The 18,493-nt window shown below is 38.0% G+C and overlaps 2 protein-coding genes across 2 annotated transcripts; one reads left to right on the top strand and one right to left on the bottom strand.

The window, feature by feature from the left end:
* Positions 1 to 10,035: 10,035 nt before the first annotated feature.
* Positions 10,036 to 10,332, top strand: LOC141620607 (uncharacterized protein At4g14450, chloroplastic-like). The gene has a single exon (XM_074437433.1). It carries the CDS (start codon positions 10,036 to 10,038, stop codon positions 10,330 to 10,332), a length of 297 nt encoding a protein of 98 aa, XP_074293534.1.
* A 665-nt stretch (positions 10,333 to 10,997) lies between these two features.
* Positions 10,998 to 15,827, bottom strand: LOC141617772 (electron transfer flavoprotein subunit beta, mitochondrial). The gene is made up of 5 exons (XM_074434924.1): positions 15,576 to 15,827; positions 15,203 to 15,490; positions 13,753 to 13,833; positions 12,549 to 12,643; positions 10,998 to 11,374 (listed from the first exon to the last, which is right to left on the bottom strand). Exons 1-5 carry the CDS (start codon positions 15,642 to 15,644, stop codon positions 11,149 to 11,151), a joined length of 759 nt encoding a protein of 252 aa, XP_074291025.1. The 5' UTR covers positions 15,645 to 15,827; the 3' UTR covers positions 10,998 to 11,148.
* Between the last annotated feature and the right edge of the window lie 2,666 nt (positions 15,828 to 18,493).

Below are 18,493 nucleotides of genomic sequence, written 5' to 3'. Positions count from 1 at the left end.
GGTGAAGAGAAGTCTCCACCTCGCAATTACAGACCGGACATTCCACACCAATGGCCTGAACACGAATTCGCTTTCCAAATACGGTTCCACAGCTGTTATTCCTTCGCATAGTCAGACGAAGTCGCCTCATCCTCGCTTCCCCTTGCCAAATCCTTATAAGCCGACTTAACAGAGTATTCACCATTCTTCTCTAAATCCCATATCCACGTATCTTCGGGTTTCGTATCACTCATCCGCATCTGAAGGATACGATCTTGCTCAAAAGGAAGGAAAAGAGTGCGTACCTTTTTCATGTCCCAACTTAACCCATCCGCCTTCCATAGCTCCGCAACCACCATCTCCAAAATAGCTTGATTCCGCGGTGAAAGGACCCTTCGTGACTACGTGGCTGGTATCCACGGATCAGACCAAACAAGAGTGCTCATCCCATTCCCAATCCGCCTTCTCACACCCAGCCGTAGCACTTCTCGAGCCTCCAAAATCCCTCGGCAAGTAAAGCTAGGTGCCGTACCTAGCGTAACGGTCATAAACGAGCCATTCAGGAAATACTTGCCTCCTAATACACGAACCATCAAGCTTGATCGATCTGTGAGAAAACGCCATGCTTGCTTGCCCAAAAGCGCCATATTAAACTTGTGGAAATCCCGAAAGCCCAAGCCCCCAACACACTTCGGTCTACAAAGTTTCGACCACGCAATCCACGGTATCTTCCCCTTGCCATTCGAAGCTCCCCACCAGAATCGAGATACAATCAATCGTAATTCCTTGCAGAAGTTATCCGGGATTTTGAAGACGCTCATCGCATAAGTCGGCATTGATTGGGCCACTGCCTTTATCAATACCTCCCGACCCGCCTTCGAGAACAAATGCCCTTTCCACCCCTGCAATTTTTTACTCAGCTTATCTCGAATAATACTCGCCACTGCCCTCTTCGAATGGCCGACCACAGTAGGCAACCCAAGATGCTTCTCTTGGGCCTCAATGATCCGCACACCGAGACATAGGCCACGTAGCTTCTGTCTGTCGCCCTAGTCCCTTTGCTAAATGAGACGGTAGTTTTATCATAGTTAACCACTTGCCCCGACGCTCCCGCATAGTCAAGAAGAATGTTTTTAACACAATTAGCTTCCTCATGGTTCGCCTTCACAAAGAAAATACTATCATCGGCGAAAAGAAGTTGTGTAACCACGGGTGAATTAGCCGCTATTCGAATGCCATGGATAGTCTCGTTTTCAGCTGCTCGTCTCATTAAACTCGATAGAACTTCCGCACATAGAATAAAAAGATATGGTGATAGGGGATCTCCTTGCCTAAGCCCTCTACCCGGCCTAAACAGCTCCGATGGCGTGCCATTTATCATCACAGCGAAGTGGACCGAGGACACACATAACATAACCCTATTCACCCATCTTTCCTCAAAACCCATACGAAGAAGAACCCGCTCCACAAAGGCCCATTCGACCCTATCATACGCCTTAGACATGTCCAATTTTAAAGCCATATGCTCATTCTTATTTTTAGAATTTTTCATAAAATGGAACATCTTAAAAGCTACCAAAATATTATCCGTTATGAGCCTCCCCGGGGTGAACGCACTTTGATTTTCAGACACAATATCCCCCAAAAAAGACTTCAGGCGATTAGCCAAAACCTTTGACGCTAATTTATAAATGACATTACACAAGCTAATAGGTCTAAAAACCGCCATTTTATCCGGGGCTTTTTTTTTTCGGGATTAAAACGATATGAGTTTTGTTAATACCTTCAGGAAATGGTGCACCACGTAGAACTCAAAGGACTGTCTGTACCCCCACTGGGCCCACAATATGCCAATAGGTCTGGTAGAAAAGACCGTTCATTCCATCTGGACCCGGAGCTTCCTTCTGCCAGAGAGCCCTTGATCTTTGCCGCCAAAAAATTTCTTCTTGTTTTAAGAGTGTAGCAATCTCCTTAACTAGCTTTTTCCTCTCCTCTACCTCTCGCCTAGATCATCCCCCTTCATTCAAATTGTTCAATTTCCGTCGCTTGGTATTTAGCTCTCTCACGATTTTACCAATGCTAATCCCCTTCCATTTTTGTAAATTTTCCGCACACCGTTCCAGAATAGTGACCAAGTATCCATCCCCATCATCCCACGCCTGTCTGACTGCCTCCTCGCACCCTTTCTCCCTCACCCAAACCTGCTGAAAACGAAAGAGTTTTCCAGTTATACGATCCTCCACCACCCGTCTAGCAAGCCTTAGCAAAATGGGAGCGTGGTCTGACCACTCCCGAGTCAAATGAACCAATTTAGCCCGAGGAAACATGTCATCCCATTCGTCATTACACAGCGCACGATCAAGTCGACTTTGGCGATTATCATCCTTTATTTGCCCATTATCATACGTAAACGCATAGCCTTCGAATGCAACATCTTGTAAACCACAGTCATCCACCGCTTCTCTGAAATTGTTCATCTGCCATTGGGGTCTCGTACCTCCTTTCATCTCCGTCGCAAAAAGGATTTCATTAAAATCACCTATACATACCCACGGCCCCCCATATTGCGCTCCTAGTTCCCTAAGCAACTCCCAAGATAAATATCTTTCTGCAACATTTGGCCACCCATAAAAGCCTGTCACTCTCCAATTCCCCTCAGATTCTTGGATTTCGAAATCCATATGATGGATCGAAGCTGATCGAAAAACACACTTCACATGTTTTTTCCACAAAAAAGCTAACCCACATGACCTTCCGACACTATCCACCTCCATACCCTCATACTCATCGAATTGGGCACGGAATCTCCTAAATTTTTCACCACTCATCTTAGTCTCGGAGAGAAGGACTAAAGTGGGGGCCTCCTTCCGCAACAAGTTACGGAGACCGCCTACTGCAGCGAGGTTGCCCAGCCCCCTGCAGTTAAGGCTCAAGAGATTCATTGGGCCGGGCGGGGTTGAGTCATCTCAACCTCCGCCTCAGATGAACATACATCCATGATTTTACGAACTTTTGACCCCTCCTGCTCCTCCACACCTCCTTCGCTATTTCTCCCCCTTTTGCTCCCTACCAAAGAGGTTGTCATCGCCTCGCACAACCTCCCCCCCCCCCGAATTCCCGCCTACCATCCTCACTTCCCTTCCTCACCCTCGTCCACTTCGAACCCCCTTAACGGTCCCCCCAGATTCGCCCCCTTACCCTTTAGTGCCTCCAATCGAGTCCCTGATACTTCTCCCTTCTCCCATGCTTCCCAACCCAGCTTCGACCTCTCCCCCATCCCCATGTATTGTCCCTCCATCGTGACCCGTAGCTGCAACGTTCATATCAAAGCCTCCATCGTTATCTGTCTCAACTCTCACCCCACTGAGTTGAACACTCCTCTCCTCATAGTCTTTCTCACCATCACTCGACCCACTCGTCTTCTTCACTTTAGTTATAATCGAAATATGTTGCAACTTTGCTATCATCCGTTCAATGTCTTCATTCTCTTTTTGTTTAAACTCCTCTTCAAACACATTGCTCAAATCCCTTGAGCTCTTTAATCCCGTCTCCTTCTCATGCTTTACCACTCTCCTTGGTGACGCCCTCAAGTTTTCACTAAAACGCAACTCTACTTCCTCATAAGGGCCATCATCATAGTCCTTCTCCCCGTGTCCAAGCACACCGCAGCCATAACAGAAAATAGGAAGACGTTCGTACTTGACATCGAACTCCACCAAATTCCCCTTAGCCATTCTCGCACGCACAACATCACACAAAGGTCTCCTCACATCATGTAAGACCCTAATCCTCACTGCCCTCTCTAGCTCTGGCAGTGGCGCTTCGTCGATTCTGACAAACTGCCCAATTTGTATCCCCAACCTACGCACATTCTCCTCATTTGATCGACCCCTAAGGGGCAAATCATACACCCTAGCCCATAAGGGAACTTGAAATAATGGCGTGTCCACCAGCTTCCCATCGCAAATAGGGTCATTGAAACACCAATATATTTATCGAAATGCCATGGTTGGCCATCGAAGACCTTAGCTTTATCATATTCAGACGCGAATTTAAATAGGAAAATTTTGTTTTTTGCATCTATAATATTGCCAATTACATTACCTTTCGTGTTCCACAGCTTAGTCATCGTTTCAATGGTCGCCTAGCATTAACCGTCTTCGAAGACCAAACCCTACCCACCAACATCACCTCAGCCTTCGCTTGGTCATCTCCTCCATCTCCTGTATCCCATATGAATTCATCATCGTTATCCGCAACTCCCTTGTCTTTTCTTCGACTGCATTCTCCCTGTGTCGCCATAATCACCAAACCCTAGCCTACTGCCTCTAGAAACGAAAGCAACGTTGTTAAAATATCACCACTATCGACCACGAATATAGTAGAGATCTACCTGGAATGAAAGGATGATGTAAAGACTTTGATTAGACGGAGGCTCTCATAGGAACCCTAGAGAGAATAGTCCTTTATCTTCGTTTATGCTCCAGCTCAACCGTCTGAAAAGGCGGATTTTTGGAGTGAATTGGAAAATTTTGTCCTAAATCTTGAGTTGCCTTTCTTATTACTAGGAGATCTCAACGAGATTAAAAGTCCTAGTGAAAAAGAAAGCGGTGCAAAAGTTACCAATGCGCGTTGTGTGAGACTAAATAAGTTCCTACACAATACAAATTGTGTAGACCTCCCCTTTTCTGGTAATTTTTTTACTTGGAGAAAAAAGAAAAATGACTCTGATAATGTTTTTGAAATTCTAGATAGAGCCTTAGCCTCTCCAAATTGGATTAGTAGTTATCCAAAATTAGAGTTTGTGCACCATGCTTTCACTAGCTCCGATCACTGTCCTATCTCCGTGAAATTTCATGAGCAAGCTCACAAAAAAGCGCCTCCGTTTCGGTTTGAACTAATGTGGACCCTTCGAAATGACTTCACTAAGATGGTTAAAAGTAGTTGGCAGTACGAATTTCGTGGATCTTATATTTTCTGTCTCTCTCAAAAATGCAAGTTACTAAAGCAAAAGGCTAAGAAATGGAATCAATCTACCTTTGGAAATATTTTTAGACAACTTTCAATTGCTGAAAAAAAGTTAGAGAATATTCAAAACCAACTTGGTTCATCCCATGTTACGGTTTTAGAAGTTCTTGTGATTGAAATGGTCAAAAAAAACGAGATGCCCTACTTGACTATAAACGCATTTATTGGCAACAGAAAACTCGTATAGATAAAGCTAAGTTTGGAGATAATAATACCAAGTTTTTTCAAAACCATGCCACTATTAGACGTAGTAGGAATGGAATTAAGCAGTTCATAAATAGGAACAGTGCTTGACCGAGAAGTCATTAAACAAGAAATATCTGACGAATTTAAAATTAGGTTCACAAAAAATCAACTTTGTCTTTTCGACAAAAATGAGGACTTTAAGTCGATTAGTGGATTAATTACAAATGAAGATAACGAATTTCTTACAAGTAATGTTAGTATGGAAGAGGTTAAACAAACTGTATTTAATTTAGCCTAAAATAAATGTCCAGACCTTGATGGTTTCCCTATAGAGTTCTTTCAAAAATATTGGGATATTGTACGAAATTCTGTAACTAAAGCAGTTCTAGCTTTTTTCCATTCGGGTAAATTATTAAAAGAAATAAATCATACTTTCATAGCATTAATTCCTAAAATTGATAATCCTCAAACAGTAAACCATTTCCGCCTTATTAGTCTTTGCTCAACAATCTATAAAATTATTTCGAAAATTATGGCCACTCGTCTTCGTAGTGTCTTGCATAAGATTATCCACCCTTTTCAAGGTGCTTTTACACCTAATCGTTTTATTCAAGATAATATCCTTCTTGCCCACGAAATTTTCAACTCTTTTAAGCGTAAAAAAGGTAAAGGTGCCTGGATGACTGGATTGCTATTAAACTTGATATGGAGAAAGCGTATGACCGACTAGAATGGAACTTTATTGAGGAACCTTTTAGACAAATGGGTTTCAATGATATTTGGATTTCATGGATCATGGAATGTATAAAAACTGTCTCGTTTTCGATGTTACTAAATGAATCACTTGGTGACGTTTTTACACCCACTCGAGGCATTAGACTGGGAGACCCACTCTCGCCGTATATATTCATTATGAGCGCCGAGATTCTAGCAAGATCTCTACAAAAAAATAGTGATCTTAGTTCTAGTGATATTAGTATTAGAATTGGATCTGGGGTTGAGAAAATCCCTTTTCTCACTTTTGCGGATGATACTATCATTTTCGCTAAAGTCTCTAATCAGAGTTGTAGAACCATTAAGTCTATTTTAGATAAGTTTTGCACGATATCAGGACAATTTATCAATTTTGACAAATCCACCTTTCAATGCACTAGAAATATTGATCGGCCTCTTCGAGAATCCTTTAGAGGTATTCTCCGTATGAATGAGGAAGCTCACCTAGGTAAGTGCTTAGAATGTCCTATCATTGATAGTAGAGTTTCTAAAAATACTTTCGACAATATTATTCATTCTTCTCATAATCAATTATCAAAATGGAAAGCGAATTCTTTATCACAAGCAGGTAGACTAGTTCTAATCAATGCAAATTTAGCCTCAAAAGGAACTTTTCAAATGCAAAGCTTCTTTATTCCCTCGTCAATCCATAAAAGATTGGATAAGATTAATAGAGATTTTCTCCGGAACAAGAATCCTTCTCAACGATCCCCTAATTTGATTGGTTGGCAAAAAGTTTGTTTACCGAAATCTTTGGGTGAACTAGGAATAAAAACGTTTGAAGCAGCTAACAAAGCTCTCCAAATGAAACTTTTATGGAAATTCTTATGGATAAGGAAAATATATGGGTCAAAGTGATAACTAAAAAATACTTGAGAAATTGTTCACTTTTTGACCTTAAGCCAAACTCAGTATCCTCTTGGCAATGACGTAAGCTTATGAGTCTTCGAAATCTCTTTAGAAAAGGACTAAGATGACAGGTAGATAATGGTAACAACATTAAGTTTTGATCTGATAATTGGGTTTTTTCACACCCACTTACAAGCAGTATAGTTGATGATGATAGTATCCGTGATCCTAATCTTTTGGTTAAAGATTTCATAACCTCAGACAAACAATGAGATGTTTGTAAATTATCCAGTTTAGTGAATAACGATATTGTTAATCAGATTACTAACATTCCACTGCCACATAATGATATTCCAGATACCCTCATTTGGGGGTTGTCCGTAGATGGAAATTTCTCTACCAAAACAGCAACTTCGTTAGCTCAAGGTTTGTTCGATCAAGCTCTTGACAAATGTGAATTTCAGTGGATTTGGAAATTGAATATTCCTCTAAAATTGAAATTTTTTCTTGGGAAAGCCTGTGTTGACGGCCTTCCAACGAAAAGTAGACTTCTTAAGAGTCATATTGATGTCCCACCTCATTGTGTTCTGTGCAACAATCTTATTGAAAACAAAGATAATTTCTTTTACGAATGTCACTTGATTGAGTCTGTCATCCAAGACCTGAACATTATTAGTTTCAACGTGTTTTTGTCAAAATATGATAATATTACAAGTCAAAATTTTCTAACGAAACTTTATTATCTCAAAGATTTAATTCCAATAGATGATTTCATTAAGATTATTTTTATTTGGTGGAATGCATGGTTTCATAGAAATGATATTATCTTTAATAATGTTAATTAAAGTATCAACAAACTTATTACTTTATGTAATAATAGCACTAAGACCTGAAATGTGACTAGATTTAAGGATATCAACAATCCCGAGATAGAAGAGTCAGCTAGAAACAACTCTAGTAAGGAAGAAATTTGGTGGGAAAAACCTAGAAACGGTTTCCTAAAGCTAAATTTTGACGGATCGAGAATAGAAGGTAATAAAGCTGCTTTAGGATATTCTATAAGAGATCACAATGGTAAAGTCGTTTTGTTAGGAGCAAAAAAGTGCGGATCCAATAGTATCCTTGTTGCGGAAGCTCTCGCTTTAAAAGAAGGTATTTTAGCAGCTAAATACTTAGAAATCTCAAAGTTAATTGTGGAGGGTGATAATTTATGTGTTATTAACTCGTTTCGAGGTACTTGGCAAATTCTTTGGAAATTTCTAGTATTATCAAAGATGTGAAATTAGACCTTCATTTTTTCGAAGAAGTGATAATTAAACATTGCTTTCGTGAAGCGGCAAGATTCTTTGACTTCATCGCTTCTATTGGACATTCATGTCCAACTCTTTCGAGGTGGTTTGATAGCCGATGGCTTCAACTTACCTCCCTCATTCGAAAGGATGAGATAGGTTGGTCCTACCCTAGAGGATCAACCTAATTTTCTTACCTAATCAAAAAAAAAAAGAGAGAGAAAAACGGTTTGAAACTATATACATAGTTTGCATGCTAGCATGTTAAAGGATAAATTCTAATTTTATTTATGAATAAAGTAGTATACGTATCATGTAACATGCACCACTTATCCTTTAAGTGGTGGAGTAACATGCCCCTCCCTCTTTATTATTTCTTCTCTCTTGAAAACCCCAAATAAATTACCCTTGTAATCACTGCTATCTCCCTCACCTATCACTGGCTCCTCTCTCTGTTGCCCGGCCATCGCCGAGTCCGGGCCGCTCCTTGGCCTGTCTCCGTCGAAAGGTTCACTCCTCTCTTCTGGATCCCTCCTTCCCGATTAAACCTTACCGGCCGTTCTTAGATTGATTTATCTTTTCCACTGGTCGCGTTTTTGTTGTGTGGTTAAGATGTTGTCGGGTTGTATGTCCGATCTGATCATTGTCCATCCGACTCTAGCTAGAATCGGTCTTACATAATTTATAAAAACTCAGAGAAAAAACACATAGATTCAGTTATATATTAAATTTAATGTAGTACATGCCATATGAGTTCTTTTTCCTACCAAATTTACCGTTAACAAAATTGGTATCGAGTTGCCGACCTTTATTCGATTCCCTCACGTGGACGAGGAATCGTGTGCAAATAAGTGTCAGCTGGTTGTACAAGTTTTTGAAACATCTTGATCGACTTCTTGAATAATGTACTCCGTATGTATGATTAAGTTACGTAAGGTGACTAAACAGCTCAACTATGAGGTGTTTAATGAATGATTGACTATTTTATTAATCTTTGCCTCTTATTATTAAGTGATACTATATACTTGGATTTCATCAACGAGGACCATTCAAGATCTGCTCGTTTTCCAAAAATCATTTATCAATGACCATGTCCAAATATCTGATCGTTGAAGAATTCGAGACAATCAACCCTAATTATTCAAATTAGAAAATGTTGTAGAAAAATGACGGCCTTTTTTCACAACATTTTACTTTTTAAACTTGTCTCGCCAGATCACCGCCCTTTCAATTATATAATTTTTTAAAACAATGTTAAGAAATACAACAAGATTAACAAATCCACCCAAAACTTATTATTATCAACGTAAAGTTATTCTAAGCATATAACGTCACTCAATCGTTCAACAACTTGAAACTAAAAAAAAAAGGATATTATTGTAGCAAAGTCGTTATTGATTCAACTATTTTACTACAATATTCTCTTTTGGCCCTAACTATTGAGTCATTCAACAATTGTACATTAAAATTTTGCATTTACAAATCATTAATACTGTTAAGTGAATCTCTAATCCAATACTACTAAACTAGGTTTTAACGATTTTACTTAGTGTTGTAAATGATGTGAGTTGGCTCGATCGTATAGCCTTAATCAACTCGATCAAGGCTCGGTTTGTAATCGGTCAAAACAAAATCCTACCCGATTTCGAGCCAAAATAAACCAAATCCAAACAGATTTTAAGTCTCTATATACACCGAATATACACCGAATGTAACTCTATCGTCTCCCATTTATTCAAAAGAATATCCTACCTATTATTCTTTTGACTGACTTTCAGTTGCAACTGAATCGTGTAGATCACAAGATCACCTCCTCCCTTTTCTAACCTACCACTTTCTATATAAACAAACACCTTCACATCTAAAATTCTCACCCACATTTTTCACCTCCAATCTACAAATCCACAATTATATTTCTAATAAATAATCCATGGGTGATTCAATGAACCGGAGACGACAATCGAACCGGCTACAAAGCCGTGCTCCAGCTTCCATACTAGTGAACCGGTCAACTGAGTGGAACGTGGCTATACCGCTATTATCTCCGCTGGCTTCATCTCCGCCGTCGATTAATCGGACGGTTGAGATTGAATCTAGGTTGGACCCAACAGCTCGAACGACGTCGTCAAAGGCTGACGGTGACGCGCAGAGTAGATTTAAGAAATGGCAGGCTGCTCCTTTTTGTTATGAGGCTTCGCCTCCTTTGTTAGGTGCCTCTTGTAGATGATATACGAGTACTATTTTGATGATTAATCATGTAATTAGCGCCTTATCGGTTTATTTAAATTGATTGTTATGATGATGATGATGATGTAATGTTTGATAGGAAAATCAAATACTTTAGTTTTAACTTCATTTTGATAATAAAATTAATGTTGAGCATTAAGAAAAACGATCTTCCTTTGTCGCTAGATTCGACAAACATTAACCCGGGCTAAAAACATGAATCCTGTTGTACGTTCGTTTTGGGTTAATTCTTCACAGATTTACTCTTAGGCTCCTTCCCAAAAGACCTCATATTTTGTTGACACTTGAGGCATTAGCAATAGATAAGTCTTGAATAGGTTTGTTCACATAAGATAATGTACACACTCATTTACCCTTTTCAAGGTTCCTCTTGAAGGTTTATAACATGACTTACTATACTATTTCTTCTCTCACATTCTCTCACCATAAACCTCAATACTATATTATACTCCTCTCATCCATGAACCTCAACACTCATGTTCAACAATAGAGGACTCTAAAATAATGAACACATCATTTACCCTTTTCAAGGTTCCTCTTTAAGGTATAACATGACCTTATTGTTTGCTAATAAGGACCATCTCCAATGATAACAATGGTTCCCTATTTTCTAATTACAAAAGTCTGTGTCACAAGAAATAGTCATTTTACACAGTAAAACTTATTATAAATTAGTAGACGAGTGAATGTCACAAAAAATACAAGAATCCTTACGAGACAACAATCGACTTTGTGAGATCGAACAGCTTACATGTGTAGTTACAATTTAAGCATTTGTGTAAAGACAAAGCCCCGATCAAATGACGCGGGCTTCATTCTTAAGCTTGTCTATGAGCTCATCTACAGAGGACAATATGACTCCAGCTTTTCTCTTGGGAGGTTCAGAAACTTGAACCACTTCAAAATCAGATCGGATTTCGACATTAAGCTCCTTAGGAGTGACTTTCTTAATGGACTTGGATTTGGCCTTCATTATATTGGGTAGTGTGGCGTACCTTGGCTGGTTCAATCTCAAATCAGTGCTGCACAAATAACTTAAGGTGGTTAGCCTCAAAGCTGATTGTTTAAGAAATGCCCATAAGCAGAAGGTTTTAAAGCGAAAAATATGCGTTGATAAGGAGTTTTCATTAACCGAGAACGCGCAAAGTTTCGGAAGCACATGCATTATGATATATTTCCCCATACAAGAGGTCGGCAAGTTCTTACTATACTTTGAGTGGGTGCCTCTTAATATAGCTATGCTAGTCAGACTCCGGTACCCAATCTTTGAGTTCCCGTACGTGTCTTCGAAACAAAAATAAACTCACAAATATGAAACATTTATGGATTTTAAAGTGAAGCTTGAGAAATAATGCTTAGAAATTAAAATTATTAGCTATCGTACTAGATGAAGTCAAACGGAAGTTGGCCCAAAAATGAAGAGTCCGCCTAATATAGCTTAATAAGCATTGTGGATTTGGATAATAAGAAGGGTTGGGAAATTGTCTGCTCATGTCAAGCAAGCAATATTTCACTCATAGTCATAGCTGTGTAGTCCTCCATATCTCCTAAAACGACAATGGCGAAAATCTCAGTTCAAGTCTCGGGCATAGTTTTCTGCCTAGTTGACAAAGCAAACAGCCAGGGTCAATTTAATAATCTGCCTTCTGATTCATGTAGTGGAGAACCAACAGAATCAAAGAGGCCAAATGTACTTCATTAGGCTGATGGAATATTATCAGTTAGCCCAGCTCATCAACTAATTTTCTGACTATGCTAATTCAAGGTATAGCTTTCCATTTTTCTATGGAGCCGAAGACTCATTACTCTTTGGTTCCGGATTATGATGGAATAAAGCAAAATGGCTACCTAAAGTGACCGCGCTTCTTTCTATTATGAAGTACCAGTCACTCGATGTAGTTTTCAACGCAATTTTCATCTTTGATCATTCAGAAACAGTCTCTTTGTGTTGCTAACACAAGGGTAAGACTGCGTACAACCCCCCCACCTCGCAATTTGCGGGAGCCATCGAGGCGCTGGGGTAATGTTGTTGTTGCTAATTCAAGGTATAGCTGCATGAGCAGCAATCAGGATCTATAATCCACCAACAAACTTTATTAAAAAGAGTACATGAAGAAAACAAGTCGACAAACCACGAGTACTTCATGCATAATCGAATGATGAACAAGAAGAGTTGTAGTAGGATGAAACGCTCACGTTATGACAGCTGGCAAGTCTAAACATAGCGTTTCAATACCACCATCCACCTCTCTGTCCACTGTGGCCGTCTGCTTTTCCTTGTCAAGAACAAGCTACTACAGACAAAACATCATGTTAAATAAGAGAGTTGATGTCTAAAAGAATTAAGACAGGAGTATAATTCTCAGTCCCGAGCAGAAAAATATCTAATGACCAGGTAGTTCTCATCAATTACAATTGCAAATTCCCTTGTATCAATAGAGAATCGCCTAGTTGTAACAGTTACCCTTTGTTTGGTTGGACGAGAAAGGGAGATGAACAAATTCCCTTGTTTGATTGGCAGTTGGGTTGGAGGGATTTGGAGGGAAAGAAAATGGAGTAACTCACATTTTCCTGCTACAAGCCAAATGCTATTACACTCAGGGCGTCTTAAAACAAATGGAGGTCCTCTGCTCCACCAAAAAAGTGAGGCCCCAAATATGTATTCAAAAGTGTAGTATATACTGCTAGGTTTGGATGGAATCCATCAATGAAGCTTGTTAATTTGATGACCAAAACCGGAGGTCCGGTTCCATTGCTCATGGCTGGATACACTACTCCAAAATGTCAGTTTTAAGAGCTGGGAAGGCATAGATAAACGGAAATTTTCTTGTAACTAGTGAAAAGAAAAACATGGTGGCAACGTGCATGTATTAAATATGAGACGCGATACCGCATTGCGACGATATTATGACTATTATCCGGGTTTCAAAGGTTGTTGTGGCCGCATTTTGAGGGATGATAGGCCGCAGTTATAGCACCATGACTAGATCAAAGCTGCAGTAAATGATTCCCATATAATATCTCAAACCAAGATTATACCAAGTAGAACTATAGAAGTTAAACTTCGTGAAAACTGTATTGCATTACAAAATAAACTACTTTGTACATGAATGTTGTAATTCAGTAGATTCTCAACTTGGATCAGAAGATATTTACTAATTACTATATACTCTGTAGTTTTTTATATAGCTGAATAACCTAAATAGTGAAAATCTAACCCCAAGACACATGGTTGTACAAATATGGTTTCATTAACCCAACACAATCCTAGTCAATCGTGCAAGTTTAGTGATGTTCACAAACTTCCATTGACAGCAAAAAAGGAAAAAGAGCATGAAATGTAAGTGAAGAACACTGGCATCGGTTAACACAATAGATTATACAGAAATGCTGGGAATACCTTTGATGCAAACGTTCCTTGGGGCCAATTAAGCAATCCTGCCACCATTTGCCCTGTTTGGTTGCAATCATCATCAATGGCCTACATAAATCATTTCAAATTACAACTATGTTACAAAGCCGATCACTTAATCATACACCGTGATTGACAAATAAGGACAACCACCACCACCCCGGCAGTAATTGGAAAGAAAAAGGAAAAAAGAGGGAAAGAGGGGTGGGGAGGAGGAAATCAAATCTTTGAAGTTTTTATTACAAAAGTTAACACAGCAGCAAGAACGATCACACTTGTGAGTAGCTCATAAGTCACACCTTCTTTCTAACTTAAGTCATAACTTAATTTGGAGCTAAATAATGATACTTGAAACTCTACAAAAATGTGTCACAAGTCACAACTCATCATACAGAAATGGTTATTAGGAGTCTAGGACCTCTCAACAGTTGCAAGAGAAATTTATGCTACACAAATCCCCTCTTTATTCTAGGATGGAGTAGGGCGATCCTCCAAAATGACATGATTGATATCAAACATAGTTACAAAAATCCAATGCTACATAACCCAAGAAATTACTAGCATTATGGAAATTTCACTTACACGCCATAAAACTCAAACCTAAAAGCTCCATTTCCATTGCATCATAATATAGGCCCATCTACCTCTTAAATTAAGTAAATTAAAATATCTAACCAATGAACTTTATGTTAACTATACATTAATATCGACCATCTTCCTGCTAATCTACAAGTTACAGTCTATCAAGCCAAAAAAATGAAACAACCCCAAAGATCACAGCTTCACAAATCACAACCATGAATCATAATCCCGAAAGTAACCACGGCTCAATATGTCATACCAACAACTTCGATCTAACTATAGTCCAATCACAAGAAATTAGCGTCAATACCAAGTTGAGCAATCCCCAAAGATTCAAGCTTCTTCACAAAAATCTAAAACCTGCAAACTCCCTATCGACCACAGATTAATTACTCCCTTTGTCTTAATCATTGTTTACTTTTGATTAAAATACCTCTTGCAAAGAATAAATAATTAACCAAATAATCCAGACGGAGGGAGCACTTCACATCATTCTATCTCCGAAAGATGACAGCTTCACATGCACAACCCATAAACTCTAAAGTAAACATAACTGGGCCAAGAATAACTAGAACCGGAGAGAGTAACAAATATTAAGCTCCTAAATATTACTCCCCCCGTCCCGGTCAATTGTTGTCCTTTTGTTTTGGCACAAAGACCAAGGAAAGAGGAAGGGGCCAATTACCAAATGACAAGTGGAACAAAATGAGTGTGAATTACCAAATTGTTCATGAAGTTCATTCAGACGCTCAAATATGTGGTAAAGGACAACAAATTACCGGGACAAAGGGAGTAAACAATTTCAGCTTACAAATGATTGTTACAAATGATTGAAATGGAAGGAGTAAGAATTAACCTGTTTGCCGAGAATTAAAAGGCCAGGTTTTTCCACAAGAACAAGAGCTCTGAGCAACTTGGCAACATTCAAAGGGTGCAAATGCTCCGCCGCAGATTCGACATGGATAGCTCGATCAGCGCCCATAGCTAGACCCGTCCGGAGCGTATCGACGCACTGGGCAGGTCCCATACTAACCGCCACCACCTCTGAAGCCAACCCAGATTCCCGGATTCGGATCGCCTCTTCTAACCCGATTTCGCAAAACGGGTTCATTGACATCTTCACATTCTTCGTCTCCACGCCACTCTATCATATCAATTCTTATTACGATGATGATTATTGAAATGAAAATGGGTCGGGGTTGAAAGATGGGTAAGTGAAAATGGATTACCTTGTCGGGTTTGACTCGGATCTTAACGGCGTAGTCGACGACCCGCTTGATTGCAACCATTACCTTCATCTTCTGATTTTCGATTGATTTTCTTCAGTTTCGAATTTTAGGAGTTTGGGAGTGATTAGTGATATAGACAAAGAGGAAGCAGAGGAAAACGGGTACACGTTAAGTCCGATTAGTGATTGCATTTACGGATAGGGACTGGCGTATAAACGACCTGGAATTGGATCGATCCAAACTTGGCTCTAAGGCCCTGTTCTTTTGGATTGAAATTGTCTGAACTGAACTGAATGGAGCTGAACTGAACTGAACTGAACTTATTAGAACTGAAATTAAGTCCAAAAGAACAGGGCCTAATTTTCTTAAACGGGGAAGTGGTAAACTGGTAATTAGACCCCTTTACTTTGATCAATTGTGAAATCTAATCCCTTAAGTTTTGATTGGAGTAATTGACCCCCTTACCTTTTCCAATATGTGAAATTAAACCCCTTTCAATTTTTCCGGCCAATATCTCACCGGATTTCCATTTTCTCGCTAATATCTCACAGAATTTCCATTTTCTCTTTATCTTTAAAAAATAAAAATACACATGACATACGTATAAAATTACATACATACGTATAAAACTACATATTCCCCCATATACAAAAAAAAAAAAAAGACTGATTATACATCTACATCGATTGTCTTCTCATCTCCCACTACGTTGTTCACATGCTCCGGCTAACTCCATGTCTTTGGCAAACTCTTTTATGCTCTGGAAACTTCCATGTTTACATACTACTAAAGGTATTTAATCTATTCTTCTAGGATAATTCATTATCAATCACCCCATCTTTGCATAGTAGAATGTGTATCTGTAAAATTAGGGTTACGAAAGCAAATAATTTAGGTTAGTATTCGATAATGAAAGTAAATCAGATTATATATATTACATTTACTTACAAGAATTATGAATGTTATTTTCACCTCTTTGTTAATTTTTGCTATTAATATACACAAATTCTTGTTTGTGACGGAGATACTCGTCGCAAACTTGCGACAGGTCAATTACATACCAGATGAGAAGTAAATGGGGCGGATTATTGTGCTAGTTGGCTAAGTCAGGAAAAGGGAGTAGGGGGCTAGCTAGTGTTGTATAGTTGTACTTTTGGATAATATTTAAATCAACTAATTTTCTAGCATTAAATGTGACGGTGTAATTCACCTCATACTTTTCTACCATCACACATTCACACACACCCCATTTCATTTTTATCAAAAAAAAATCTCCATATTCATCTTCATCAAAAAAAAAATACTACATTCAAACTCTAACAAAAACCATAAACATATCATCTTCATAAGCAAGATTTGAGAAAGCGGACGGAATTAAGGTAAACATTAGCATGTTCATCTTCATCCAACAAACTAAAAAAACAAACTATATTCAAAACCTAACAAAAAACCATAAACATATAATCTTCATAAAAGAAGGAAGCAAGATCTAAGAAAGATGACGAAATTAAGATAAGCATTGAGTTTTTATTTTTATGGTATCCTTTTGAATGTTTAGAATAATTACATTGAGTTTGCTTTATATTTTTATTTTTCCTATTAATATTATTATTGAGATTCATATATAAAAATATTACCTTTGTTAAAAAAAAAAGTTCAAAAGAGAAACCTTAAATTTGTTTTTTCCCTTTTTTGATTGTTTTTGTTTCATCAAATTTGATCTTTTATTTGTTTTGTAATTATTCTTTTTCTTTGGGTTAAATTAATGTTGAATTCGTTTTGTTTTTGTATACTACATTAGATTAATTAGTTTAGTTGATGGTGATGATGTAAGTGGAAAACAAGATTTTGTATACATCTTGTTAAGATATTTCCTTATTAAATGATAAAACTGATACCAAAACTATGACAAGATATATGGTAAAATCATTACGAATTATTCACAATAATACCACGAATATATGAGTGCAATATGTTAACATATTTATGCAATAGGTTACCATTTGTAATTATTATGAACAATAATATGATATTTACGGGTTAGTCCATTTCATGGTAATGTGGTTACATTTGTTGCTAATATGTAGACTTTTATTGTCTATCAAGTTACATTCTATGATAATATATTTAGATCTTAAAGTTCATATGGTAACAATGTCTACTATTGTTACCAGATTTACCCATGAAGCTCCCTCAAAGATGAAGAATCGTTGGAGAATAGTTTCATGCGATGAGAGACATTCTAGTAATTGTATAATTTTAGGAGATGCGTATTTGTACTATATATGAAATGTAGTCATATATTCTATGAATGTTTATAGATTTCTTTATTTTGTCAACCTTCAACCTGCACAAGTAGTAATTATTCGGATACCTCTTGGTGTTCAAAGCAAAGAAAAAGAAACTTATATTTGACATGTATAAGAACCACTCATACACAGTTCTTAACTTTTTGCTACACCTAATATCATCGAGAAAAATCAGTAGTAATAATCTTCATATCTTTTATCAATATGTTACCATCTTTTGAATTGGCAACATATTGGACAATCTTGTAAACATATTATAAAACAAAGTACACTACCATTTGCAACCTATTTATAAGCCGACTGGTGAAAATGGTTACATTAGCTTTGCAATATCAAAAAGCTATTTTAAATGGTTACATCCTTATACTTAAGTAGCTACATAATTAATACATCAAATTGTTACAACTTTTCAAAAACATGGTAACATAATGAGTGTTGTATAAGTGATTGACCTATAGAGTATGAAATGGTAAAATAGTCTACGTGATAAAGGTAACATATTCTTTGTTACCCTTTTAACCGAATTTGGAACCACTTTCAAAGGATGATGATTAGTTGATTACATATGTTAACATACACGCTATGCATCTTAATATTGAATTACTTCTG

The sequence above is a fragment of the Silene latifolia genome, chromosome X (assembly GCF_048544455.1).
Source record: "Silene latifolia isolate original U9 population chromosome X, ASM4854445v1, whole genome shotgun sequence".
NCBI classification, from domain to species: domain Eukaryota; kingdom Viridiplantae; phylum Streptophyta; class Magnoliopsida; order Caryophyllales; family Caryophyllaceae; genus Silene; species Silene latifolia.
This window is presented reverse-complemented; position numbering and strand designations above follow the sequence as displayed.

Bases quoted from the DNA above. Each gene is read 5' to 3' on its own strand.
- LOC141620607 (XM_074437433.1), top strand. From the start codon at position 10,036: ATGGGTGATTCAATGAACCGGAGACGACAATCGAACCGGCTACAAAGC.
- LOC141617772 (XM_074434924.1), bottom strand. From the start codon at position 15,644: ATGAAGGTAATGGTTGCAATCAAGCGGGTCGTCGACTACGCCGTTAAG. The intron at 13,834-15,202 runs GTTAATTCTTAC...TGATTTATGTAG, and splicing joins TTTTAATTCTCGGCAAACAG to GCCATTGATGATGATTGCAA. The intron at 12,644-13,752 runs GTATTCCCAGCA...TGTCTGTAGTAG, and splicing joins AAGGAACGTTTGCATCAAAG to CTTGTTCTTGACAAGGAAAA.